The 25,428-nt window shown below is 49.5% G+C and overlaps 1 protein-coding gene across 1 annotated transcript; it reads right to left on the bottom strand.

Moving 5' to 3' along the window:
- Window positions 1-2,616: 2,616 nt before the first annotated feature.
- LOC122378398 (targeting protein for Xklp2 homolog) lies at window positions 2,617-24,871 on the bottom strand. Its single transcript, XM_043359416.1, has 13 exons — window positions 24,544-24,871; window positions 24,090-24,230; window positions 15,038-15,219; window positions 14,199-14,716; window positions 13,797-13,929; window positions 13,394-13,577; window positions 12,936-13,086; window positions 12,522-12,651; window positions 12,055-12,249; window positions 11,412-11,573; window positions 5,551-5,718; window positions 3,727-3,945; window positions 2,617-3,318 (listed from the first exon to the last, which is right to left on the bottom strand). The coding sequence occupies exons 1-13, from the start codon at window positions 24,644-24,646 to the stop codon at window positions 3,127-3,129; spliced, it is 2,478 nt and encodes an 825-aa protein (XP_043215351.1). The 5' UTR covers window positions 24,647-24,871; the 3' UTR covers window positions 2,617-3,126.
- Between the last annotated feature and the right edge of the window lie 557 nt (window positions 24,872-25,428).

Genomic DNA, 25,428 nt, shown 5'->3' with positions numbered 1-25,428 from the left:
TCACGTAAGAATCTTGAGCATCACTAGGGCCTCGTTTCATAAAGCGAGTCCGTAACTTACGCCGGTTTTTGGGCTTGTATTGCAAGTGCATGTGAAGCGATAAATTTATTTCCCATTCTCCCTTCTGTTCTTGCTTGCAAGATAATGCCCAAGAGCAAATAACGACATCGGTCGTTATTTTCCTCCTTTTCAGTGCCTCAGGCAGGTTGCCATTTTATTTCGCCTATACACCAAGGAAGACATGTCACATTCCACTTCGATGTTTCGAAGTACGGATGGATAAGAGATTAGAATCAGGAAAACAGAAGGAAAACAAACAGTTAGTCACCGATATGACCATGCCATGGCGTCTACTTGCTGACCGAAGTACTTACGATCAGAGAAGCGGCGAATGATAGGAAGCGATAAAGTAAAACGGCTGTTGCTTGTGCTTGAATGGTAGGATTAGACTGAAAACATTTCCAGACTCAGGAAATTGATTGACTCCCAGAAATCGTGGCGAGATCACGGTAAGTTAGGTATAGCTGGAAATTATTGGTCAGGTTAACTGCATGACACCGTATTGTTACTAAACACGAGTTTCTCTATAGAATGATGTCTATATTATAGGAATTAACTAATGTCTGAACCGGGACAGGTGGACAATAGGACCGACTCCCAAGGTAACAAAATTGACCTGACCTGAGGTCAACTAAGTAAAAAAATCTGAGACATACATTTCACTCATCACATCACTCTTATCAAACGCTGAAGTTTCGGAACAATCAGTGATAAACGGATTCACAACGAATCCTCCCTATGTAATACGAGAAGTGTAGCCTTTGCTCATATTAATGTTCAAATGATGCACAAAATTGGATATATTAAAATAATACTGATATATATCAGTATTATTTTAATATATCCAATTTTGTGCATTATTTGAACATTAATGTGAGCAAAGGCTACTACTTCTCGTATTACATAGTATATATAACGATGCTCATCACAGCCATCCATTTCATTTGCTCTCAAGACGAATCCTCCCTCCCAAAAAGCTCATTTTCTTAAAATATCTGTGAAGTCGTTTACTGCAATCAACAATAATCAAAATTGTTATCAGAAAAATAATCAAGGTAATAAACATTGCCAGGAAATCCAGCAATCACGCTACCTCCCTCCCTCTGTCCCCTGATGACGTCACAGTGACTCACCGCTCTCGCCGTCTCCCTCCTCTGCCTCCAGGGTGTTCGGGGCTGACCTCTGACCCGCTCCGCGCGCCGGACGCCGCACTCGAATGGACGCCCGTCGCCCGGCTGTCTGCTGTTCGCGCCTGCGCACTGCGCCTCGGCGCCGACCGAAGGATTGCCGGCAGCGGCGGCTCGCGGGCATACATCATACATGAGCCGCCGGCTGCGCCGTGCCACACGCACAGATCACGACGGCTGAACACGGGGGGGGGGGGGGGGGGTGACGGTCTGTTGGGGAGCTGAACGTTCACGCCCTCAGGATGTGGTAGACGCTGCGGGACGGCCAAATGCTGCTGTTTTCCAATGTCGTACATACACACGTGTGTCTACGTTTGAGGTAGGAGGCGTGGCTACGTCAAATTGTGCTCTTCCTACCAGGCTGTGACAGCATTGGTGTTGTAAAATGCACTGGTAATATTCGCACCACCCGCAGTACTGCATATCGCACGGCGAAGAAATGGAACCACACACAACACACAAACACACACACAGCTGTGTAGGACCCTATGTAGGACCTATGCAGCATGAAATGAGCTCAATCCAGACAGTGCACAAGGACCTCCCTAGGAAGCCCGTGATAAGTCACGTTCTCACAAAAGAGGTATGAAACTTCATTTATTTATTATCGAATACACCGCAACCAGGATAAAATAACTAGTCGGCTAAAAGCGCGGCGTAGGTCATGCGATACTGACGCTCCCGTCGCCGCCATAGCGCCATCTACATACGTTCGCCGGAACGGAGGCGCCCTGAGCTCGTCGTGGGCTGGACAGCAAAAGTAAGGCAGCAAGATCACTATTTACACGCGGGGCGTCTGGGAGGGACCGACTGCGGGCCGCCACTGACGACCAGATCTCACAGCCGGCAGAGGATACCACCGCACCGCCGGCTGCACAGCCATCTGCAAAGCATCGCCGCGGTCTGCACCTAGTCCACACATCGTCCCCATCCCATCCACATCCAGTCCACACCGCGTTCCACATCCCATCCACACGTGGCTCACACTGTAGGCCGCTCGTGCTCACTATCAGCACCAGTCCCCTCCCACCCGACCGCGCACCGTCCACATTCGGTTACTGTCACTGTCTCCCAAACTCGGTCCACTTCTAGTAGGGGTTAAACGTCTCCGGCCTAGTAGCGTAAAACGTAAAACCATAGTGTAATAAAAAACAAGTGAAGACACTTCACCAATTTATAATGCAAACTCATGTAACAACTTTTCTTCAGCTGGGAGTGGGCTATGTAGCTACTCACGCTGCAGTATGTCGTAATAAAACGTCATAAAACGTCACTTCCTAAATCATTGAACGCTATCCTCAGCCTTGCCTCAGCCTACATCATCGTCTTCCATGCCCCGCAATGATGGATTTTTTAATTGGCTTAGACATGAAAACCCACGTTTTTTATTCCATTAAATGAAGGTAAATAATCCCAGTTTCTTACAGAATGCCTTGGTACACACAAAATCAGAGGACATCGATGTGCCACAGCCCGATGAAGTCCTACGCGATCTAAGTGAGCTCCAACATGTTGAACATCGTATCAGCATTCACTCTACTCCCTAACGTTTCTCTCGAGAACCCACTGTTTTTATTGCATGTATGGTCGCTTACTGAATGCAATGTGACAGAACCGGTAGGAAAATATTCAAAAACAGAGGACATCATAAGACCACCGGCTACTAAGTGTATGGTATTTTGACAACGTCCCTAAAACATGACCCATTTTGATCGAACCTTTGATTAACATAGACTCGAGAACCCATGTTTTTATTGCATTTAATGAAAGAAAATTTTATTACACTACGGTAAAACGTATCGCCTCCGGCCTTCCCGGCTCGGCGCGATCATACAGACTCGGTGCGGCGCCCGCCGCCGCCGCCGCCGCCAGGGCCACCTCACTGATCGCGGTAGCTGCTGGCGCGGGACGAGTTGCGAGCCCAGTTCGGGGTGCGTGGCGCCGTGAGCGGTGCGTCCGACGGCTGCACGTGTACAGGACGGTAGCGGCGGATCGGCTGCGCGTGGTGGACGGCCTCGCGCCGCTGGCGGGCCACCTCTTCTTCTTCTTCACGCTGCCGCTGCCGCTCCGCCTGCCGAGAGCGGAAGAAGGCGGGGTGTTAGAGGTGAACGGGGGTGGGACTAGGGAGAGGGGACTGAAAAAGGCGCGGAAGTAATGGTGAGGGGTGAGTGATCAGCGGCGTGGCCCTGACCGAAAACGGCACCAAATCAAGCAATATCACTCGTCTAACTACGTGCTCACCTGGATAATGCAGACTACTAGGTCTCAGGAAGGTGTGCTTAGTTAAGATGCAAAGTTACACCCAACGCACCATCCTATCGCCATATCAAATCATTAACCACTGGTCCTTACGCAGCACCTAGCAAGCATTAACTATTAACTAAGTACATACTCTACCACTAGACGACAGCCCCAATTATCAGCTCTCACACCCTGCACTCCCTATCTCCCTCCCTCTCCATCCGGCCGCTCTCCTCACCTCCTGCTGGGCGGCCAGCAGCTCTGCCTCGCGCTGTTTCTGGCGCTCCTCGAAGCTCTGTCGGCGCGCTGAGCGCTGGTCCGTGTGCAGCAGGGGAGTGCGCGGCGCGGTCGGTCCGCGAGCCGAGCGCTGCGGCTGGTACGGGTCGCGGCGCGTCACAGTGCACGGCTGAGCGTGGAACTCGGCCGCGGCACGGGCGGCCGCCGCCTCCTCCTCCAGCTGTCGGAAAACAGGGGACGGTTAGCCGAGAAACGGGAGACATGACTGTAACGTTGAGGGGAAGATGGACATTTACGGGTGGCGGCGAAAGCAGAAGAATTAGACGATCAGTTGAATAGAGAAAACAAAATACAAAAAAAAAAAAAAAAAAAAACAGTGAAACCCATCGAAGACAGAAACGACTCTCATTAGTCAACATCCAATAGCTAGCCACCAGTATAACGTCTTTTGGGGCGATTAACGGAGCGAGCGAGAGGGTGGGCCTTGCACGTGCGAAATTGCGAGGGGGTACCTCCAACTGACTTGTGCACGGCACCTTACTAACCGGTCTCTAGCGATGTGCCAAATTTGAGCACAATCGGCCCAGCCGTTCTCGAGATCTGGGAGCGGCACCCTGCACGTGCGCACGTGCAAAATGGGTCCCAGCTGACTTGTGCACGGCGCCCTACTAACTGGTCCCTAACCGTGTACCAAATTTGAGCGCCATCGGTCCAGCCGTTCTCGAGATCTGGAAACGACCCCTGCACGTGCGCACGTGCAGCAGCACCCCAACTCTGGCACATGGATATGCAGTGCCTAGTGGGTGCCTACCTACATGCCAACTTTCAGCGCAATCGGCCAAGTAGTTACCGAGATATTGCAACAATTACAAAACTGACACCTCTTCGTTTTGCACGTGGCACGTGCATAAGGGGTCACTCACATGCATCGGGAATAGTCCAATACTTGGTAGAAGGAATGAACCTACCCTACAAAAATTACCGCGAGTAAATCGGTCAAGTGGTTGCTGAGATATAAGCCTCGCAAAAGCGTCCGCACGGCCGGCCGCTCATACTCAGAAATTTCCGTTAATCTAAGGAAAGATTCCGCTCGCTTCGCTCGCTCCTTAACACCAGTATAACGCCTTTTGGGGCGACTAACGGAGCGAGCGAGAGGGTGAGCCTTGCACGTGCGAAATTTCGAGGGGGTACCTCCAACTGACTTGTGCACGGCACCCTACTAACCGGTCTCTAGCGATGTGCCAAATTTGAGCGCAATCGGTCGAGCCGTTCTTGAGATCTGGAAACGACCCCTGCACGTGCGCACGTGCAGCAGCACCCCAACTCTGGCACATGGATATGCAGTGCCTAGTGGGTGCCTACCTACATGCCAACTTTCAGCGCAATCGGCCAAGTAGTTACCGAGATATTGCAACAATTACAAAACTGACACCTCTTCGTTTTGCATGTGGCACGTGCATAAGGGGTCACCCACATGCATCGGGAATAGTCCAATACTTGGTAGAAGGAATGAAGCTACCCTACAAAAATTACCGCGTGTAAATCGGTCAAGTGGTTGCTGAGATACAAGCCTCGCAAAAGCGTCCGCACGGCCGGCCGCTCATACTCAGAAATTTCCGTTAATCTAAGGAAAGACTACGCTCGCTTCGCTCGCTCCGTAAACAGCAAAATCAGCATGTACTTCATTCACTTCAGGATCAGCCTGACGACTCAGGGTATTGATAGCCCCGATCTATGATTGATGTCCCCGATCTATGGTGGATAACTCCACGACATAAAGAACAATACAGCAGCACACCATCCCCATGAGTCCCTTCTACGGTACCTTTTTCTGGCGCCGCGCGGCGGCGGCGGCCGCCTGCTGGTCACCCGGCAGCTGGAACGGCTCCGGACGGGTGGTGGTCGGCGTGCGACGCTGGGGCACGCCGCGCGGGGAGGACGGCGGCAGTAGCTGCGCGCGGAACTCGCGCTGACGACGCTCCTCCTCCAGCACCTGTGAGCGGATGGGAGGGCTGAGTGCTAGTGGTATACAGAGACTGCAGTAAACACCCATCGATACACCACAGAGACAAAGTTTCAAACATTTACGGCGAATAAACACTGGGAATTCGCTTTAGACCACAATAAATTCGAGCTCATCGTAGAACTGTCAAACAGGTAGTCACCGATGAAACTACACGCTATTCAGCCTAAAGGCCGGAACACAGCACTCGCTTGCAAATCGCGTCGAACTCGCGTCAAGCGCGGAAATCGCTTCGTTCGCTGTGTTTTCACTTGCAATTCAGCTCACAACTCGCGTCGAAAACGCGTCCCGCTTGGAAAACGCTTTGCGCTCCCAACTCGCGGCTGAAACGCGTTGATTATTGATTACACTTGACCTTTGCACGTGACATCTTAGCATATCCATGCGTCTGTTTCATGATAAAATTTTATGCGGCGTTCTTTCGATGAATTTTTTTTTAGCTTTGGTATTTTAAATGACGTTCTCCTCGATCATTGATTAAAATCAGCACAGGTTAAATGTTACTTTCTTTTGTAGGAAATTCCTTAAAAACAGTTGATGCCATGCCACACAGGTAGTTCATCATGCCACATTGGAACTTAACTATAATTTGTTCAGTCAATTTTAGTATTTTAGTCAGTATTTGTTTGCCACGTATCATGGTCACAATCGGTTATTCAGAAGTTTTCCAAACGAATACATCACCGCTCTTGCAAATCTAAAAACTGTTATCGTTCAATCTAATCTAGCAATTCATTCAATCTAATAATCCAACGATTACCATCCGTAAGTAAACTACATGTCTCTCCTTTTGCGTTATGCAAATCACAGGACACTGGCGGATCCAGCTCAGAGTTTTGGGAGCGGCAAACCATAACAGTTAGCGTTTCTTTCCATGCACCGTCTATAGGCGTAATGTTAAAATTTTGCCGTTTGGGAGGGGCAAATGCCCTATTTGCTCTCCCCTGGATCCGCCACTGTCACAGGATATACTTAATCCTCGCCCGCACATGCCATTTTCCCATCCTAGAACGCACATGGGGGGGGGGGGGGGTGCCATCCTCCCGCGCCATTTCGTTCCTGTTGGAGATAAAGCTTCGCGGTAGAGACCAAAAAGATTCTTTGGGAAGAGACAAATTCAATGATACCCAGTTTTACCTTATCCCTCGCCGGCACAGGGGGGGGGGGGGTTGATGCAACCCCCCTAAGGTTTTTCGCGAATAACTCGCGTAAAAAGCGGCCGATCGCGACGAAACTTTCAGTACCCTCGCATTGCTCAATTTTATGACCCTGACCCAAATGACCTTTGACCTGTGACCTCTTTTCCGAGACCATGTTTGGCCGGAATCGCGATTCGGCGTATGTCGGCTCGCATTAGCCGCGCGTTTGCAAGCTTTTCGTGGTTTCAAACGTTCCAACATGTGATTTGATGTTGCTCCCATACATTAGGGTGGGTGTCAAGGTCACCTGAAGGTCAGGTCAGGTCATTGACCTTTGGTGACCTCTGGTGACCTCGTTTCACTTTTTGAGTTTTACATGTTTCTAGGCTAGTTTTTGGAGCTGAATTCGAATTTAGCAACCATTTGAACATTTACGAAGTAGTTTTGGTGCCTTCGTAACATGTTACGAAGCTGTCAGAGGCGGTTGACACCTATTACGAATACCCGTCACAACCCCTACCGGTTGACCTGACCTGACCTGACCCGACCTGGTCTAAATGCCTAAAGACATCATCTCTGATCAAAACTAACACGATATTCGTGATCAGCACCCCGGAAAACCACATAGAAGCCACACTTTACGACTTTCTAACAGGTCACGATTTTCCCGGTTTTCGGGTCATTGACCTGACCTGGAAGGTCACCCGATGACCTAGGACCTTAAGATTGGGTATCATCGGCTTCCTCTCGTGACGGGCAACACGCTCGTTTTTTCTGCGAAGCTCTAGCTCGATCAGGGGCCAAACGCGAGGGGGGTCGTACCACCCCCCCCCCCCCCTTGTGCCGTCGAAGGACGCAAAATGGCCTGTGCCGGCGAGGGTTATCAGGTCAGTCATTGACCTTCCAAGTCAGGTCAAACTAAAAAATGTTGCTGTTTTGGGTCACCGTTGGATATCAAGTGCGCTGCTCATCATATAGGTACCGATGACGATGCTGTTTTGTGGTGCCAAGCCAGCTAGGACCTCTTTGTCACACTATCCGACTAGGTTTTTGCTGCTGAGGTCATTTCAGGTCAAGTTAGGTCAAGGTCAATGATATGTGTTTGCATGTCTGTGAGTGTATGTGTGTGTACTGATGTGTGCACCGATTGTTTATGTGTCCATATTACATGAAATCATGAAATGAGAAGGTTTTACCAAAAATACAGTCAAAGAAACTTCACGAAAAGTAAATTCAGCTTGCCTAAATCGCAATGATTTTAGATGACATAGGTTGACCTTGACCCTGACCTTGACATCTGTACATCGTCGAACAACATGTTCCATGATAGGTGGAAGGTAAGACTGGCAAAAAAAGGCTGAAATCAAGGTGTCAAAAGCTGACAAGACCCATAGCCAACGCAAGATATTAGGTATTTGTCATTTGGGTCATGACATGACCTGAAGAACAAGGTCATATCTCCGAAACCAAAAACCACAGAAGCTTAACATTTTTCAGTGGACATCAAGAAAGGATAGAGGAGCAGCTATACGAAACCAGGCTTCTAGCTCTAAAAATGTTGAGTGCAGAGCAGAAAAACTACCTGGGGGGGGGGAGGATGACAACCTCCTCCTCCCCCGATGTGCGGGCGAGGGTTAACAATAACATGACATTGCAGTCTTATTTAACCCGCGCCCCTGTTTAACCCGCGCCCCCGCTGTAGCTCGAAATTGGCGACAATACTTCTGCACTCTCTCAAGGCTGGCAGGTGTAGCATTCATTTTACTTTCTTAAACAGCAAGCTGAAAATGATAGAGCAACTACTTATGCTTGAATTTTGTCGTTCTACAAAGGTCTGCAAAGTGGCTAAGTTGCCCCGCTAGCAGGGTTATTTTGCCGGTGGGGTAGAGCAATTTGGCCGGTGTTAATTTGAGGCCTGGATTTTATGTTACGGGCAAGTCAGCTTCAGCGCCATCAATGACATGTGTCCTTAACGCATTTTTAGGCTGACTCGATGTCGGACTTATCTTCGAATGATTTTGACTCAGGTCTTATTTCAGCATTTTCCTGCACAACTGAAAATGCGCTTCCTTAGCATACACTGCTAAATCAAACATTTGCATTTTATTTGTGGTGAAAAAAAAACGTTAACTGTTTATTCTAGTCAGGAAATAATCGACTAATTTCAATTAAAAAATTCTTAGCAATCAAAGAAACTACTCAGCTCAGTCTCAAATCCTCATATCTCATAAGCCTCCGATGTCTGCAAACGAGTTGTTAATAGTGTTTACTAGCTGGAGATGTGACTATCAGTTTGGTTTGAGCAGAGGCCTAGCAACTTCGTCGTGCTGCTTTGAGCTGCGTCTTGATGAGCGCCTAGGAGACAGACTGTGCCGCCATGCCACCGCCAACGGCTATAAACCCAACCAGCTCGGTACGACGACCTTATCATTACATAAGTGGCGGAACCGGGAACGGGGGGGGGGGGCACCGGCCCCCCTTGATTTTGTCATTGTAACATAAGCCCTATGGGTGTTGCATGGAAAGAATGGGCAGTGCCCCCCTTAACCCGCGAGTTGCTGGGGGGGGGTGTTAAACGCCCCCACTTTTTTCGCCGGGCCATAGCATAAAAACGGCGCGCCGCAGGCGCGCCAAATTTTGGGTACCTGTAGGAAATTGATTGAAGTGTATTGTGACAAAGTTTCAAAAAAATCGGTCGGAAAATTTTTGAGATATCGAGGTTTTAGTGACGTCATGATTTCTGAGTTTTCGACCAAAAACGGCATATATTTAAAAAAATCATATAAAATCACAGAATAGACATACAGACATGCGGTAAACGCCATTAGACTGCCAATACCATGAACAATCAGATGGCTATCTTCGATTATTGATTATCGTTCCGCATTTTCCAAAATCTTGAACTGAATCTTGGCAATTTCTCGTGACTACTTCACGACCATGATACATGCATTTCTTTAATTGAACTTTTTGAGCCAAACACGTACACATATGATAAAATGAATGTCACCATCGTGTTCTACGCCCAAAATTACCTATAAAACATGTGTCACAGGCTGCGAATATCAGTTTTGATTTTCGGGGATATGTGCCTACCCGGTTGACCTGACCTTGACCCTGACCTATGCTTGACTGACCCCTACATGGAGCTGGCACTCTTGTAGGCCTTATATGATGGATTGTGCACCGTTTTGACAGAGTTTATGACGAGAGGCGCCCATTGCGAAGTCCTGAAGTTCATGCTACTGAAAGCCCGATTTCAGGTGTTTGACCTGACCTTGACCCGACCTGTGACCTCAAAATCAACTTTTAAGTACCCATCTGAAGCGTCTCGTCGCGTTCTTTCGTTTGCCGCCTCGTGCATTTCGCTGCGCCTATTGGTTCTCGAGTTATCGGCTGGGGGCGTTTAACGCCCCCCCGCCCCCAGCAAACGGTGGGTGGCGAAATACCCCAGCAACTGCCGGGTTAATTGAAGGTGTTTCGCCGCTACTGCTTATCAAGTCGGCCGTTCCAGCATAGCGATCCTGAGAGCACCGTCAAAGCTGTTCCACTAGCACCGGCAAAATTACCCCGCATTGCCATTCTGAAAAGTTTTGTCTACAAAGTCGTTTGGTTTTACGGAAATAGATGAAATTACTCTTGAAACGCTGAACATCTAAGCAATGGGACCACAATGTCAAAAATTGTCTACAGCCCGATTTTTACATGCCAGGCATATAATTTTTCGAACGGAAGTAAAAGTTACAATTTTCTAATCAAATTTTTGTTTACTGATTTTGAAGAAAATTACGAAGGGGAGGTTTTTGAAGAAAAAAAATCCACGGATTCCTCATTTTATGCATTGACCGCAGTACAAGATACTTGTTAAGATTTCTTTAAACATCGAAACATAAAAATTAAACAATTTAATACATTTTACCATAGACCTCTGTACACCAGAGGTACTATGAGGTCTATGATTAGGTGTACAGAGGTCTATGATTTTACGTATAAAATTGTCAATCAAATGAATACCGATGTGCTGAAAGCAGGAGACCACGCCGGTATTTAGTTAAAATTGCCGTAAGCCAAGGTGCTTTATTTGGTTTCCATGGTTACTGACGCTATTACGCTTGCATTTCGCGAGCAGAGAAGCTGAAAAGTTGAAACAGATTCAACTTTTCAGCTTGCAACCCGCGCCGGACTGATTTTGCTTGCGTTTCGCTCGCGTTTCGCTCGCGTTTTCCGAGCGGGATCCGGCGTGATTTCGCGGCGTAAAAGCGAGACGACCTGCGTGTTGGGAGCTGAAAATATGCCATGTATTGCAATGGGGGAAGCGAGACGCGATTTGCGAGCTTAAAAGCTGTGTTCCGGCCTTAAGCGATCATTCATCAATGGGCGGAAAAGTAAAACTGGGATATGGTTGCTTGCTCACCAGTCACCAGGCTAACTTCACCTCCCTCCACCATCCACCCCACTAAGGATCCCAGCCTCCACACCCGTCCAGCCCATGACCCTCCCCACCCCCCTTTCCTCGGCTCGCACCTCCTGAATTTTCCTCTCCTTCTCTGCCTGGCGCTGCTTGTCGCGCTCCTCGAAGCTGAAGGGCGCCGGACGGGTGGTGCGGTGCTCCACATTCGGCCGGAACGGAACGCCCGCGTCCGGGATGGGGTTGGCGCGCACCACCCCTCCCGACTGCTGCTGCTCCTGTGATGGGCAGGAGGCGGTCAGCGGGGGGCGGGAAACGGGTCCATTGCGAGGTTCGTGCCAGTCGAGGGGCATACTGTCCAGTTTCCACGTAAGAGTGAGATCTTTAAACGGAAGACAGCAAATCAACAAAAAAATTCGTTTCACAAGGATAGATCTTCAGGCATGCCGGTGCTTCGTGCAAAATTGATGGCTGGTGCGTTTAGAGCACAAATAATTCATCGGACTAAACCTCGAATCTAGCGCGCTCTTTATTCTCCTACGGCGTAAAACACCAGCCGAATGACTGAATCGAACTAAAAAACGGTCACACATTCGCATCATGACCACGACAACTAAACAGTATTCGTCCTTATATCAAACCTACATCAACAAATATTTGGCCGTGCTTGCCAAAGCTCTCCTTGCCTCACCCATCACCAGCATGCTCACCTTGGGATCTTGGGCTGCGCGCACCTCTGACCTCGCACCCGTTCCTCACCTTCTCCTTATTTACCTGCACCTCCTTCCTGCGCTCTGCCATGCGCTGTTTGAGCTGCAGCGCCGGCGACTGCGGCTTGGTGGCCGGCGCCGCCTGGCGAGCGGGCACCCCCTGCGGCGCGCTGAGGATGGCGCGCGGCGCCGGCTGGGCGCGGAACTCGGACACTGCAGAGCCCGCCGTCTCGTCCGCGGCCGACTGCCGGCCGACGTCAGAACGGGGTTAATGTTACACTGATACACGATACAGACCACAAACGAAAACAAAAAATGGACAGCGAGAACTTTACGGCATTAAACTGCGTCGTGCTTGGCACATAAGGGTGTAAAACCATGAAGCTCATACACATATGAGTTATATGACCCATTGGCCCCGTTCATTGGACCCATCACTCACTTCTCCTATGAGCCCCCACCGACAGGCCACAGCCCTCCTGTGTCGCCCGGCAGCCGTGCCCTCGCGATACGCACCTGGGTCCTCGGAGCCGGCTGCGTCAGGTGGAAGGGCTCGACGGCGGTGGTCGGCCGAGCCTGCTTGGCGGGCACTCCGACCTTCTGCTCCAGAACGCGCCGGTTCACCGGACGGGCGCGGACCTGGTGCCTGGGAGGGGAGAGGGGTGTCATGGGTTAGAAAGGCACGATGGAGGGCGAATGGAGGCGACAGTAGACTATGAGAACGAAAATGGAGCGACATGCATTTTTTCAGATGCAAAGACAAATAACACTGTAAAATATTGCACCATTATGCAGACACTCTGATCACACTCATGAGAGCAACTACATTTTAGCTCCACTCAAAACCCACCATTCTTTATCATATTTGGTCACCCAACGCCAGACCTAGGCACCCTGCTCGCTCTCCGCTCCTGGCCACCGCGCACTCACTGTCTGGCCTCCTCGAGTTCTGCCAGCTCCTGCTGCTCGCGGCTGGGGATGTTGTTGGTGGAGCGGGACCGCGCACGGGTCATCAGCGGCGGGGTGCGGCCGATGGTCACGTGAGAGGGGGCGGGGTCCGCAGAGCCCGACGGACGGTCACCTGGGAATGGGCAGGCGGCCGTCAAAGAGGCCAGCGCCAACAAGACTAGGCAACAACTAAAAAAATCAATATTATTTGATACCATTTCACGAGAGCACATATACGAGTATGACGGTCAGCTGATGCCAACGGGAAGACAATGTCCAATTAACATCAAACTCAGCATTGCGGCAGCCGGGAGCTGACAAACGACATTGCAGGACAATAATCGAACTCAATCATCAACAGACTGCTAATTTCTACCCCTGGCAGCCCCAGTGCCCACTCATTCCCGGCAATCCCTCCCCGTCCCCTCTTCGACACTGACCGGCAGGCCGTGAGTGGAAGCGCGGCGGCGTCCTGCGCTGGAACCCCTCGATGAGCTGAGCCGTGGACCGGAACTCTGTGACGGGCCGGCCGCCGACCGGCCCGGCGGCGCTCCGCTCGTCGTGCAGGTGGAACGGCTGGGGTCGGGTGGGCGGCTTCACGGCCGCCACCCGGGGACGCACCGGCTGAGCAGGGAAGACGGGACGTCAGGGTGGGCTGATCCAGCGGGACGACTGACCAATCCGCCTTCTGAATTTACACCTCAAGAGCGGATATGACGTAGCGAAACATACATAAGCCTTCATGCTCACATTCGTTCACTCATTTTGCAATCAACACTCCACTGCCATCAGAGGATTATTATTGTAAGTATCCTTGTGACCAGCGGGCTCTGCAGCACCTACCTGTTTGGCCTCGGCCGCCTTTTTCTTGTAGTCTGCCATTTGCCGACGGAGTGAGTCAAGCCGTGCCTGCTGCTCGTCTTTGACGGCCTTCTCGGCGGCGGCGCGAGCGGCCGAACGCAGCTGCAGGCCACGCCTGAGGTGAGGAGAAACAACGAGCGGTCAGAGCCGCTACAGACGAGCTTCAACTGACTCCAGCCGCGGTTATAGCGACACAACACTCGAGGGCACGGATATGACACAGCCCATCATGAGAGGTACGAAAATCATGATGTTTTATGACACAAAATCGTAAAATGAGGAGAATTATGATCGATAAACAGTTAATACTCCGCACAATGATCGAGTATCGCGGTCGGGGACGACCAGCAAAAGAGAGGCATTCCTTCGGAGCACCATACTGACCTCAGCACATTGGGCGTCTCGGCCACCACGAGGTTAGGCGGCCCGCCGCCAGCAGCCATCCGGGCGGCGTCGTTCTGACTGAGACTGCGTCGCCGAGAGGTGGAGGAGGGGGCGCGTCGGGACGCGGCAGCGCCAGTAGAGGGCGTCCTCCGCGTCGCTGCCGGCTGTCCGGTGGCGGGCGTGCGGCGGCTCGTGGCTGGCGCCGGCGAGCTGGCCGGCGTGCGGCGCCGCCCGCCCGCGATGGGCGTGGGTCGTCGCGGCGGCACCAGCGGCGTGGGCGCAGCCACGCGCTGCCGGCCAGAGGCGCGGACCGCCGGCGGCGGCGGCTCGGGGGTCGGTGCGCGGCGCGCCGCCAGCCGCGGCGAGGCGCGGGTTGGCGCCGTGTCGACGCTGCGTCCGCGGCCGCGCGACGACGGCAGCCGGGAGCGGGGCCGGACGGTCGGCGTCGAGTCCTTACCCTCGGGCATGGCCCGGTGCTCGGTGGCCGGCGGCGAGCGAGGCTCCGACTGGGGACGCGACTGTGACGGAAAACGGCGGATATCAGTCGGAAAACATACACTAGGGACAACGAATCACTCAAAATTCGGCGCCAATGAAACTCGATGCCGCGTAACAATTACAGACTGTTGAATCCTCCAAACATCACCCAAGTCCTAATAGGTAAATTTTCAATGCTTTCTATCATGCCGGTGTGCCATAAAGTTCAGCATTATCAGTTCACACTTAAATGATGAAAAATGGTTCTCCCGATATAACGCACTTTAAATACTGGATACAGTATTCCGACCCCCCCCCCCCCCACACACACACACTCGGACCGTACCCCTCCGTCCACCCACCTGTTTGGCGCACGGTTCCTCCACCGTGGGCTCGTCTTGCGAGTCGACGGTGGCAGCGCGCTTCAGCGGCGCCCTGGTCCGCGGCCCCGGCGAGTTGGTCACGTCCCGCAGACCGGCCGGCCGAGTCTGACCGGCACCGGAGCGGACCAGCGTCTGCACGCCCATCACCAGGTTCTTGGGCACTGCGGAGGGAACGGGAGTCCGCCAGTGACAGACGATGTAGGACGGTCCGGCACATGGACAGAGTGTGAGCGCTGAGCCTTCGCGAGAGAGCAGTCTGAAGAACGACGTCAGCCAGGCATCTTGATGATTGACAAAAAAGTTTGGTACACAATGAGCCAAGCGTATCGTGCAGATCAAGCGATAAGACACAACCAGTCACCCGTAGGTATAACTAACAGGCAGTGTGACTACGAACTACTGGATACAACCTAATCTAAAACCTACATACAGGGTGTCCCATAAGTTCGTTCTCACCTAAATTTTACGTTTAGAGGCTCTCTTGCTTAACCCGCGCGGGGCTGGGGTCTCCAGCCGAACGCGCGGGGCTGGGGGGGGGGGGGTAAATTTTACCCCCCCCCCCCTGTTATCTCCCGAACTAATGGTCCGATTTGGAAAATTCAAACGCCAATCGAAAAATCTCATCACGAACAACTAAAAACATGTACTTAATTTAAAGTTTGAGGTCAAGGTCAAGGTCAGGTCAAGGGTACAAATTGCAAGTTCCTACAGTATCGGCCTTGCACCGTAGTTGCCGAAGAATGGAGTCATGGAGTGAGACTGATTGCCCAAAACGTGTTCTTAGGCTACCAAGACAATATTCGTTGCATACAATATCATTCAGAGGTCAAGATCAAGGTCAGGTCAGGTCAGGTCACCAAAAACAAAATATAGAAAAGGGCATGTGCGACACATGTTTTATGGGTGATTTTACTCATAGAATTCAATAGGCACACTCAATAAGTGATATGGACCACCTCTGGATGAATTTCAGGTCGAGGTCAGGTCAAGGTCAGGTCAAGTGAGGTCAATTTTTAAAGTTGGTTGTTAAGGCCTAAAAAGGTGTCTATCTGATGCAGTTTTTCATGGCGAATCGAATGGTGCTATTTTTGTTTCCGTACGAGGTCTAGAACTTCCAAAAAAATCATTTTTCGAATTTTGTGTGTGTCGTGACGTCAAAAAATGTTTAATAACTCCCACATTTTTGAACCGATTCTTCTAAAAATTGGTATGTAGGTGCACATAGACCACTTCTATGACATATATTCCGGTTTTTTCGATACACTCAAAATTTTGGATTTCATAATTATTTTCCCAAAAAAGTCAGTTTTTTGGAAAAATTTGGGCCAAAATCCAAAATTTTCAAAAAACCGAGATAGCCATTTGATAGACAAAGTAGAATTACGTATAACCTTTTTTGTTACGCCTTGATTCCTTTTAAAATGAAGTTGTTAGCGGCGTTTGAAATTTTGCCGTTTTTGAGGCGAAAATGGCGAACATGACGTCACTAAAACGTCAATTTCTCAAAAATTTTCCGACGGATTTCGCTCAAATTTTCAGAGAACGTGTCAAATTGATGTCAGAAAAGGTACTGAAAGTTTGGCGGCGCTGCGCGCCGCCGTTTTTGAGATATTGCAAAAGTTCGCGAGGGGGGGTAAAATTTACCCCCCCAGCCCCGCGCGGGTTAACCCGCGCCCTGGTGGGGTCTGTTTATAACGCGACGTCACGTGACCTTAGGTCCTTAGATCACGTGACCTAAGGTCAACTTTTGACCTTTCAACCTTTCGAGGTCAACATACATATGTTTCGATGCGGATCGACGAGGGGATCACGATGGTGCTATTAGTTTGTTCCTAGCTGGGATACCTTGAAAGTTATTCGAGAAAAACTTCATATATATATATGTAGTGCCGCTATTTTGACTTCCTTTTTGCTCCTGTGACGTCATCTTTGACCTGACCTGAAAATGACCTCAGTAAAAATTATAGACCTTATCCGTGTGTACCCTGTACCGTTTACCGCTTGTCGCTATCTTGCTTTGTTCTCGAGATCTCGCTGTCGCTCCCGCTCGTAATAATGGACAGGTCATAAAAATGACCTGACCTGAGGTCAACGCAGGGCGATAACCACTTTTTTATTATCGCATATGAATGACAATTGATAAGGCTTTAATCGTCATCAGACAAAATTCCAACTTTCAGTGGGTAAAATATCAAGGTCACTCTTCGAAAAATAGGTCAAAAGGTCACGTGATCAAAATTTTCAAAAATTGAAAATCCGAGATAGCCAAAATGTTTGTTGGTTGATTGTGAGTTGAAACATATCAAGTTTTTACCGTAGAAAACCAATAGTTTCTGAGTTATAGGCCGCCAAACATAGGGCTGCAGCGCGACCTCCAGGAATTGCCCGAGGCTATATCTCGGAAACCGTTGTTCGAAGAAAAAATCCTTGCCACAGCTGGCTTCTCCGCCCATCACAACCCATTAGACCAATTTTAAGCAAAAAATAAAATATGAGGGTGCAGGGCACTTGTCGATTTGTCGTGGAACGCCCCAGATGCACCTTGATGCAAAACACTACCAAACTTTATGAGCTCGGCCACTGGGACCGTCAATATACAACTGACTGAAATGCATGAAAACTATTTTGCATTTCACAGCCGTTTTCTGCACCTTAACTTTAGCCAGCGACGCCCTATCCATTCTACAGCGTTTATAAGATTGGTCCCAACTCCCAGCACCCGAGTTCCATGGGCGTAGGAACCTCACGAAAAGTGTGTGTGTGTGGGGGGGGGGGGGGGGCAGCGAAACTTCAATGTCACTTTGTGGGAGCCCCAACACCCCTATGAAGAAGTTATTACGAGCGAGCGAGCGCAGCGAGCGAAGCGAAGTCTTTTCAATATAACGGAAAAATGTCAGTATGAGCGGCCCGGCCCGGCCCGGCCTGTAACGCTTTTGAGAGGCTTATATCTCAGCAACCGCTCGACCGATTGGCGTGCGGTCTTTTTTGCTGGGTAGCCCCATCCCTTCTACCCCGTAATTGACTACTTTTGACACATCTCAGTGACCGTTGTGGCACGTGCCACGTGAAAAGTCAAGGGTGTTCAAGCTGTTTTGCAAAAATAGTGATTTTGAGAGGCTCATATCTCAGCAGCCGCTTGGGCGATTGTCTTGCGGTAATTTTTGTAGGGTAGCTGCATCCCTTCTACCAAAGGTCGGATACTTTTTATCTATGGGAGTGACTCCCACTGCAAGTGCAAAATACAAAAAGAAGAGGTGCCAAATTTGTTCCCATTTCAGTAACTCGGTAATTACTGGGGCGATTTCGCTGAAACTTGGCATACAGGTAAACACCCACCAGGCAATGCATTCCCATGTGTTGCGGTTAGGGTGCTACTGCACGTGCGCACGTGCAGGGGTCACTTCCAGATCTCGAGAACGGCTGGGCCGATTGCGCTCAAATTTGGTACACGGTTGGGGACCGGTTAGTAGGGTGCCGTGCAAAAGTCAGTTTGGACCCCGTTTGCACGTGCGCACGTGCAGAATGCCGCTTCCAGATCTCAGGAACGGCTGGGCCGATTGCGTTCAAATTTGGCACACCGCTAGCGACCGGTTAGAAGGGTGCTTTGCACAAGCCCGTTGGAAGTACCCTCTCGCCCTTCCGCACGTGCAGGGCTCACTATCTCGCTCGCTCGTTCTTCGCCCAAAAGGCGTTTTACTGGTTACGAGCGAGCGAGCGCAGCGAGCGAAGCGAAGTCTTTTCAATATAACGGAAAAATCTCAGTATGAGCGGCCCGGCCCGGCCCGGCCTGTAACGCTTTTGAGAGGCTTATATCTCAGCAACCGCTGGACCGATTGGCCTGCGGTCTTTTTTGCTGGGTAGCCCCATCCCTTCTACCCCGTAATTGACTACTTCTGATGCATCTCAGTGACCGTCGTGGCACGTGCCACGTGAAAAGTCAAGGGTGTTCAAGCTGTTTTGCAAAAGTAGTGATTTTGACAGGCTCATATCTCAGCAGCCGCTTGGGCGATTGTCTTGCGGTAATTTGTATAGGGTAGCTGCATCCCTTCTACCAAAAATAGGACACTCTCGATGCATGTGGGTCACCCCCAGTGCACGTGCAAAATACAACAATAAGAGGTGTCAAATTTGTTCCCATTTTAATAACTCGGTAACTACTGGGGCGATTTCGCTGAAACTTGGCATACAGGTAGGCACCCACCAGGCAATGCATTCCCATGTGTTGCGGTTAGGGTGCTACTGCACGTGCGCACGTGCAGGGGGCGTTTCCAGATCTTGAGAACGGCTGGGCCGATTGCGCTCAAATTTGGTACACGGTTGGGGATCAGTTAGTAGGGTGCCGTGCAAAAGTCAGTTTGGGTCCCGTTTGCACGTGCGCACGTGCAGGATGCCGCTTCCAGATCTCAGGAACGGCTGGGCCGATTGCGTTCAAATTTGGCACACCGCTAGCGACCGGTTAGAAGGGTGCTTTGCACAAGCCCGTTGGAAGTACCCTCTCGCCCTTCCGCACGTGCAGGGCTCACTATCTCGCTCGCTCGTTCTTCGCCCAAAAGGCGTTTTACTGGTCAATATAACGGAAAAATATCAGTATGAGCGGCCCGGCCCGGCCTGTAACGCTTTTGAGAGGCTTATATCTCAGCAACCGCTGGACCGAATGGCCTGCGGTCTTTTTTGCTGGGTAGCCCCATCCCTTCTACCCCGTAATTAACTACTTTTGATACATCTCAGTGACCGTCGTGGCACGTGCCACGTGAAAAGTCAAGGGTGTTCAAGCAGTTTTGCAGAAGTAATGATTTTGAGAGGCCCATATCTCAGCAGCGGCTTGAGCGATTGTCTTGCGGTAATTTTTATAGGGTAGCTGCATCCCTTCTTCCAAAGGTCGGATACTCTTGATCTATGTGAGTGACCCCACTGCACGTGCAAAATACAAAAAGAAGAGGTGCCAAATTTGTTCCCATTTCAGTAACTCGGTAATTACTGGGGCGATTTCGCTGAAACTTTGCAACAAGGTAGGCACCCACCAGGCAATGCATTCCCATGTGTTGCGGTTAGGGTGCTACTGCACGTGCGCACGTGCAGGGGGCGTTTCCAGATCTCGAGAACGGCTGGGCCGATTGCGCTCAAATTTGGTACACGGTTGGGGACCGGTTAGTAGGGTGCCGTGCAAAAGTCGGTTTGGACCCCGTTTGCACGCGCGCACGTGCAGAATGCCGCTTCCAGATCTCAGGAACGGCTGGGCCGATTACGTTCAAACTTGGCACACCGCTAGCGACCGGTTAGAAGGGTGCTTTGCACAAGCCCGTTGTAAGTACCCTCTCGCCCTTCCGCACGTGCAGGGCTCACTATCTCGCTCGCTCGTTCTTCGCCCAAAAGGCGTTTTACTGGTTTGTAGTTTTGTGCTCATCTCATCTTGCTGAGTCATTTCCCGCTCTTAGTTTTGTATTTAAATAAAAAATAAATATTTTACTTTAAAAAATGGCTGAAAGCGGGGGGTCATGCCCCAGCCCCCCTGTTCCTACGCCTATGCCGATTTCATATGACGAAGTCGTTTAAAAAGCATCTTATCTCTAAGCAATTTATTAATTATGGTCACTTTAACAGACGTCTATACTTATAGAGCTCCGACTTTTACATTTCTTCCTCGTTCAGGAGCAATGTTTTAACCCTCACCGGACCTTCAAGTTTTTTTTTCAATACGCCCCGCCCCGGCCGAAGGGGCGTTGGGGGTTGGAACAACCCCCTTTGCCGATTCGCCCCTAATTGAGCCGAGAGTTGCGGCGTGGACAAGGATTTGAATGTCCTGGGCCCTGTAGTTGCTTTCTCGTTGAATGCGTTTGATAACATTTGTTTGATCGCACGGCCGTGAAGATGTTAGCAGCAATATTTGATGACATCACACAGATTGACGGCGTCATGGTTTGTTGATGTTTCCATGGAAACCCAATTTGACACGTGTGATAGCAGCGTGCTGCTATCACCGGTGAAACAGGGACCAGGGGAGTTCGGCACCGCGCCGTTTTCGTGTGGAATTTCCACGCCGAGGATTACGTCACGAAAACGGCCGTTCGGGCATGCCCGTTTCGCGGGACCCCGCAAGATTCTTCTCGCTTCGCGATGCCTGAACGGCTGTTGGCACGCAGGCACTGAACTCTATAATGTGGAAGGCGCATCGGCCGCCAGATGGTGTCCAACGGTGCCGCCATGTTGCGCAGACCAGGAAGCGGCCGCCGCCTGTGTTGGGGAATAGGGAATTCGGGACCTCGATTTACGTTTGCGGTCGCTGCATCCGTTACGTTCAAGCTATGTGGACACGGAACCCGGCATCTTACGCAGAATCGAGTGGAGAACAAGATGAAATCCTAAAAAATCCTCAGCTACAAGGAACTAATACGTTAACCCCTTATAAGTCAATGGGGAGATATGAAAATTGCTATTTTGGCGCCGAGAATGATCTGAAACTATCTCAAGCATATAGAATCATGATTTCATGCACTCCTTGCAAGGTTCTATGCTTCATATTTGCATTGTTGCCCTTGCGTGACGTCATTTGTGACGTCACAAGGGTCCCAATTTTTCTTCAATAACTCCCGATCAAATTGAGCTAGCGAGTCGGGAAAGCCACCAATGGACTCAGGAAGACCTGCCGAATCGAATGATATGCGACATGACCTCTTCCGACCAACTTCGTGACCTGGGGGTGCTGACCTGACCTTGACCTGAGGTCAACACCCTAAGTTGACCTGACCCGAACAAAAAGTATATCACTCGATGCGCCTGAGCTAGCTGAACACGATAATGCCAAAATCGCGGCTCTACGGCAATTTTTGGCGAAGTTATTTACCAAAAACCGAACCCGTGCCTTAGATCACTTGACCTGACCTCAGAGGTCACCGATTGACCTGAGACCTTTAAAGCGGGTTCCTACCAGTCACTCTGCATTATACTTTGCCGCATACGACCACTTTACCGCTTAATTCTAGTTTAATTAGCGGCGCATTAGCGAGGTGGGTTCAACCAACTCCCTCGGCCGGGGCAAATGTAGGTCCGGTGAGTGAATTTGAGGAATTCTGAAGATACGATCGTGTTCCCCACTCAATTCTGCGTAAGATGCCGGGCTCCGTATCTACGTAACTTGATCGTAACGGATACGGCGGCCGCAAACGTAAATCGAGGTCCCGAATTCCCTATTCCTCAACACAGGCGGCAGCCGGTTCCTGGTCTGCGCAATATGGCCGCCACCAGACACTACGGCCAATAGGGTTGAAACGGCAGTGCTCCCCTGTGCACGCAGGTTAACCCGCGCCCTGCTGGGGGGGTGTTTGAACACCCCCCCCTTGTGGTTTTTCGCGAATATCTCAAAAACGGCGGCGCGGAGCGCCGCCGTTTTTGGTACACCTTATCATACATCAATTCTACACATGTTGTGAAAATTTCAGACCAAGGTCATTCAAGGTCAGGTCACCAGGTCACTTGAAGTGACCTCACCTCATAAAAAGTTTCAATGTCTGTCATAGCTACACCGAGTGACCGATCGCTTTGAAACTTTCAGCGATTGCTAAGAGCAATAGCATGCACAAAATGTATATCTCAGAATTTTGATATCGATGACCTAAGGTCAGGTCAATTTTGCGACCTCCCCATTATATAAGTCAATGGGAGAAAATTGAAATGCGCCTCTTTTGGACGAAAGACATTATAAACACTCCCAAACACCGAATTACAAGTGGTTTAGACACACAGAACATGAAAATGGTGTCCGTGACCCTTGTTTATGCCCTGAGGTCATCTTAGGTCACGAATGGTATCTAACAGTTTTTCGCAAATAACTTTTGATAGAGGCATGCTAGAGCAATGAAAACGCCCCAGATGTGTTCAGCTTGACGATACGGATCGACTGATATGCAACATGACCCTTTCCGGTCAGGTCATGATCTTGACCTGAGGTCAAATTTTCAAGTTGACCTTTCAAGGTCAAGTTATAGTTCATTCGATGCGTCTTGACGAGAGGAACACGATGCCGGTAAAAGTAAGCTCGTACAAGGCTTGGGTCAAAAGTTATTGCAGAAAAAAAAGCTGTTTCCGAAAAAATCGGCTATTTTTGCAGTTTTTGCCCCCTGCAGGCAAAACCGTTGACGTTAGGTCAAATCTGAGAGTATTACTCAGAAAGGGCGTTAATAGGGCTATCGAATGCGCTTTTCCGCGGCGCTGTAGCTCTATTGGTTCCCGAGTTATGCGTTGGCTTCTTGGAAATTTTCGACATTCGACCTGGAAATCGGCGAAATTTTGCCTTCAATGACCTCTGGTGACCTGACCTTTGACCTGACCAAAAAATTGACCGAAGTGATTTCGTCATTATTTTTGACGCTCTTTCGAACGCCGCCTTCCGCGTATCGCTACGTGGCCCAGGAGCCGAGTTACAAGGGGGGTGTTCATACACCCCCCCCCAGCAGGGCGTGGAAATCCAGGACCCCCAGCCGGGCGCGGGTTAAGGTCCGAATGCAGGCTAAGGTGCTGACAGGAATAATCTTTGCGATGCTCAAAAAGAGGCAAACAGGTGTGGCAGTCAATGAGATTTAGTAGAATGGGACAGCCAGGCCCAGCCCAGCACATAGTGTCTGCATATGATGGTCTGTCGCCCATTCATGTACGCACCTTCAACTATCACGTCTGTCTCTCCTTTACTCGAAATTATAATGATCTGACCTCCTGAGTGGCGAGTCCTATGCAAATGCAAAGTTTCACCATTGCAAGGGATGTAAAACACTCAGGTTATCACATGTAAGCTTCCTCAATGACCTTGCACAATGCACATCACTATTTCTATTTGGACACCAAAGACCATAATACAACTGAAGGGAATCAGCATTCAATTATACTAGGATTAGTTTAGTTGTTACGAAATTATTGCAAAGTTAGGTCTCAAATATGTTTCTTCAAGTGTTCACTGTCCTGTCATACAAATAGCAAACACATGGCCAGAATCAACACTACAGCCTGTCTGACAAGTCAGACGAGCCTCTGCTGTGCCCACCTGATCGGATATTCTCCTTCAGAGCTGGAGCATGGCTTCTCTGCACCAGCTCCTGGCTAGGTGCAGCCTCCTGCTTCATTGGAGCAGCCTCCCGCTTGGTGTTCTGAGAGGCCATTGCTGCATTGGCTTCATGATCAACCTCTGTAATTGGAATAAGCATATCATTCAACATTACTCACATTCTGAGACTTGGTACTATATCCAAGTGATCAGTAATTTGGCAAGTGTTTTGTGGAGTACAATTATGACGAGGAATGTTTTTCATGGAAAAACTTTAACATTAGAAAGGCAAATTCATTCTGTCACATTTCCTTCAACCTTTTCCAGTGAAGTGTTACAACTGCTTCACGAAAGTCATAGTGTCATCCTTTCGAAGCATTTATTTTAATATAAAAACACACTAAAGGGCATTGAGCATTTTTTACTAATGAATGATGAAATAAGTAAAACTCACCAAAGTAGGCTTCTGCATCTGAGTTTTCATATTCGTCAGCATTAAAATTGGTAAAATCAATGTACATTGGGGCATCGAAGTTTAAATCCAGATCCCCATCCATCGTGACGCGGCAAATTGAAATTGGGTCGAAGGCCGTCGTCGAAGAACCAAGAAGTTGAAGTCGAAGTTGTTGGCCTTGGTCCTTCCTGATCTATATTTGAAGCGGCTGAACACTCTTCTGGTCAGAGCTATGAAAATAAGTAAGAAAGACACAAAACTCTCTAAACAACACCTTTATCCACCCCTCACGAACGACAAATTGAAACGGCGAAACGCTCCCAAGGTGCGCCGCCCGACTTCGTCAACGGCTTGGTCAACGGTTTCAAATCAAACGACGGAATCAGCTGATCTTACCGACAAAATAAAGTGAGCTTTTACTGACGTCATTACTATATTTTTCACCTTTTTAAAAACAGATAACTAGTTCAGAGCTAATAAATCATCAAAATCAAGTCAAAAACCAAAAAACTGAAATGCAGATTCTAAAAATGAAAACAACAAAGTAAAATAAATTTTAATACGTCATTTACAAAGAATGAAACTCAAAATCAAATCAGCCAATCAGAGGAAAGCATTCCACACTGTTGTTTTTCTTGTATTACTGTCCCTCATCTTTGGCACAAAAAGCAGCAGCTAAATTATAGATGATTAAAATTATTTTGTGGAAATTATAGATGTGGAAGATATCCTGGTATTCTTATAGCAGGCGTCTCACACTATTCGACTCATTGTGAGCTATCACATCCGGTATATGCATTATAGAGTTCAGTGGGTATATGTCAAGTTTTTTTTTTTTTTTTTTTTTTTTTTTTTTTTTTTTGCTCGGTATGTCAAGTTTAGGTC

Source organism: Amphibalanus amphitrite, unplaced genomic scaffold (assembly GCF_019059575.1).
Source record: "Amphibalanus amphitrite isolate SeventyFive unplaced genomic scaffold, NRLGWU_Aamphi_draft 000059F_arrow, whole genome shotgun sequence".
NCBI classification, from domain to species: domain Eukaryota; kingdom Metazoa; phylum Arthropoda; class Thecostraca; order Balanomorpha; family Balanidae; genus Amphibalanus; species Amphibalanus amphitrite.
Note: the sequence above shows the minus strand (reverse complement) of the source record. Positions and strands in the feature narration are given on the sequence as shown.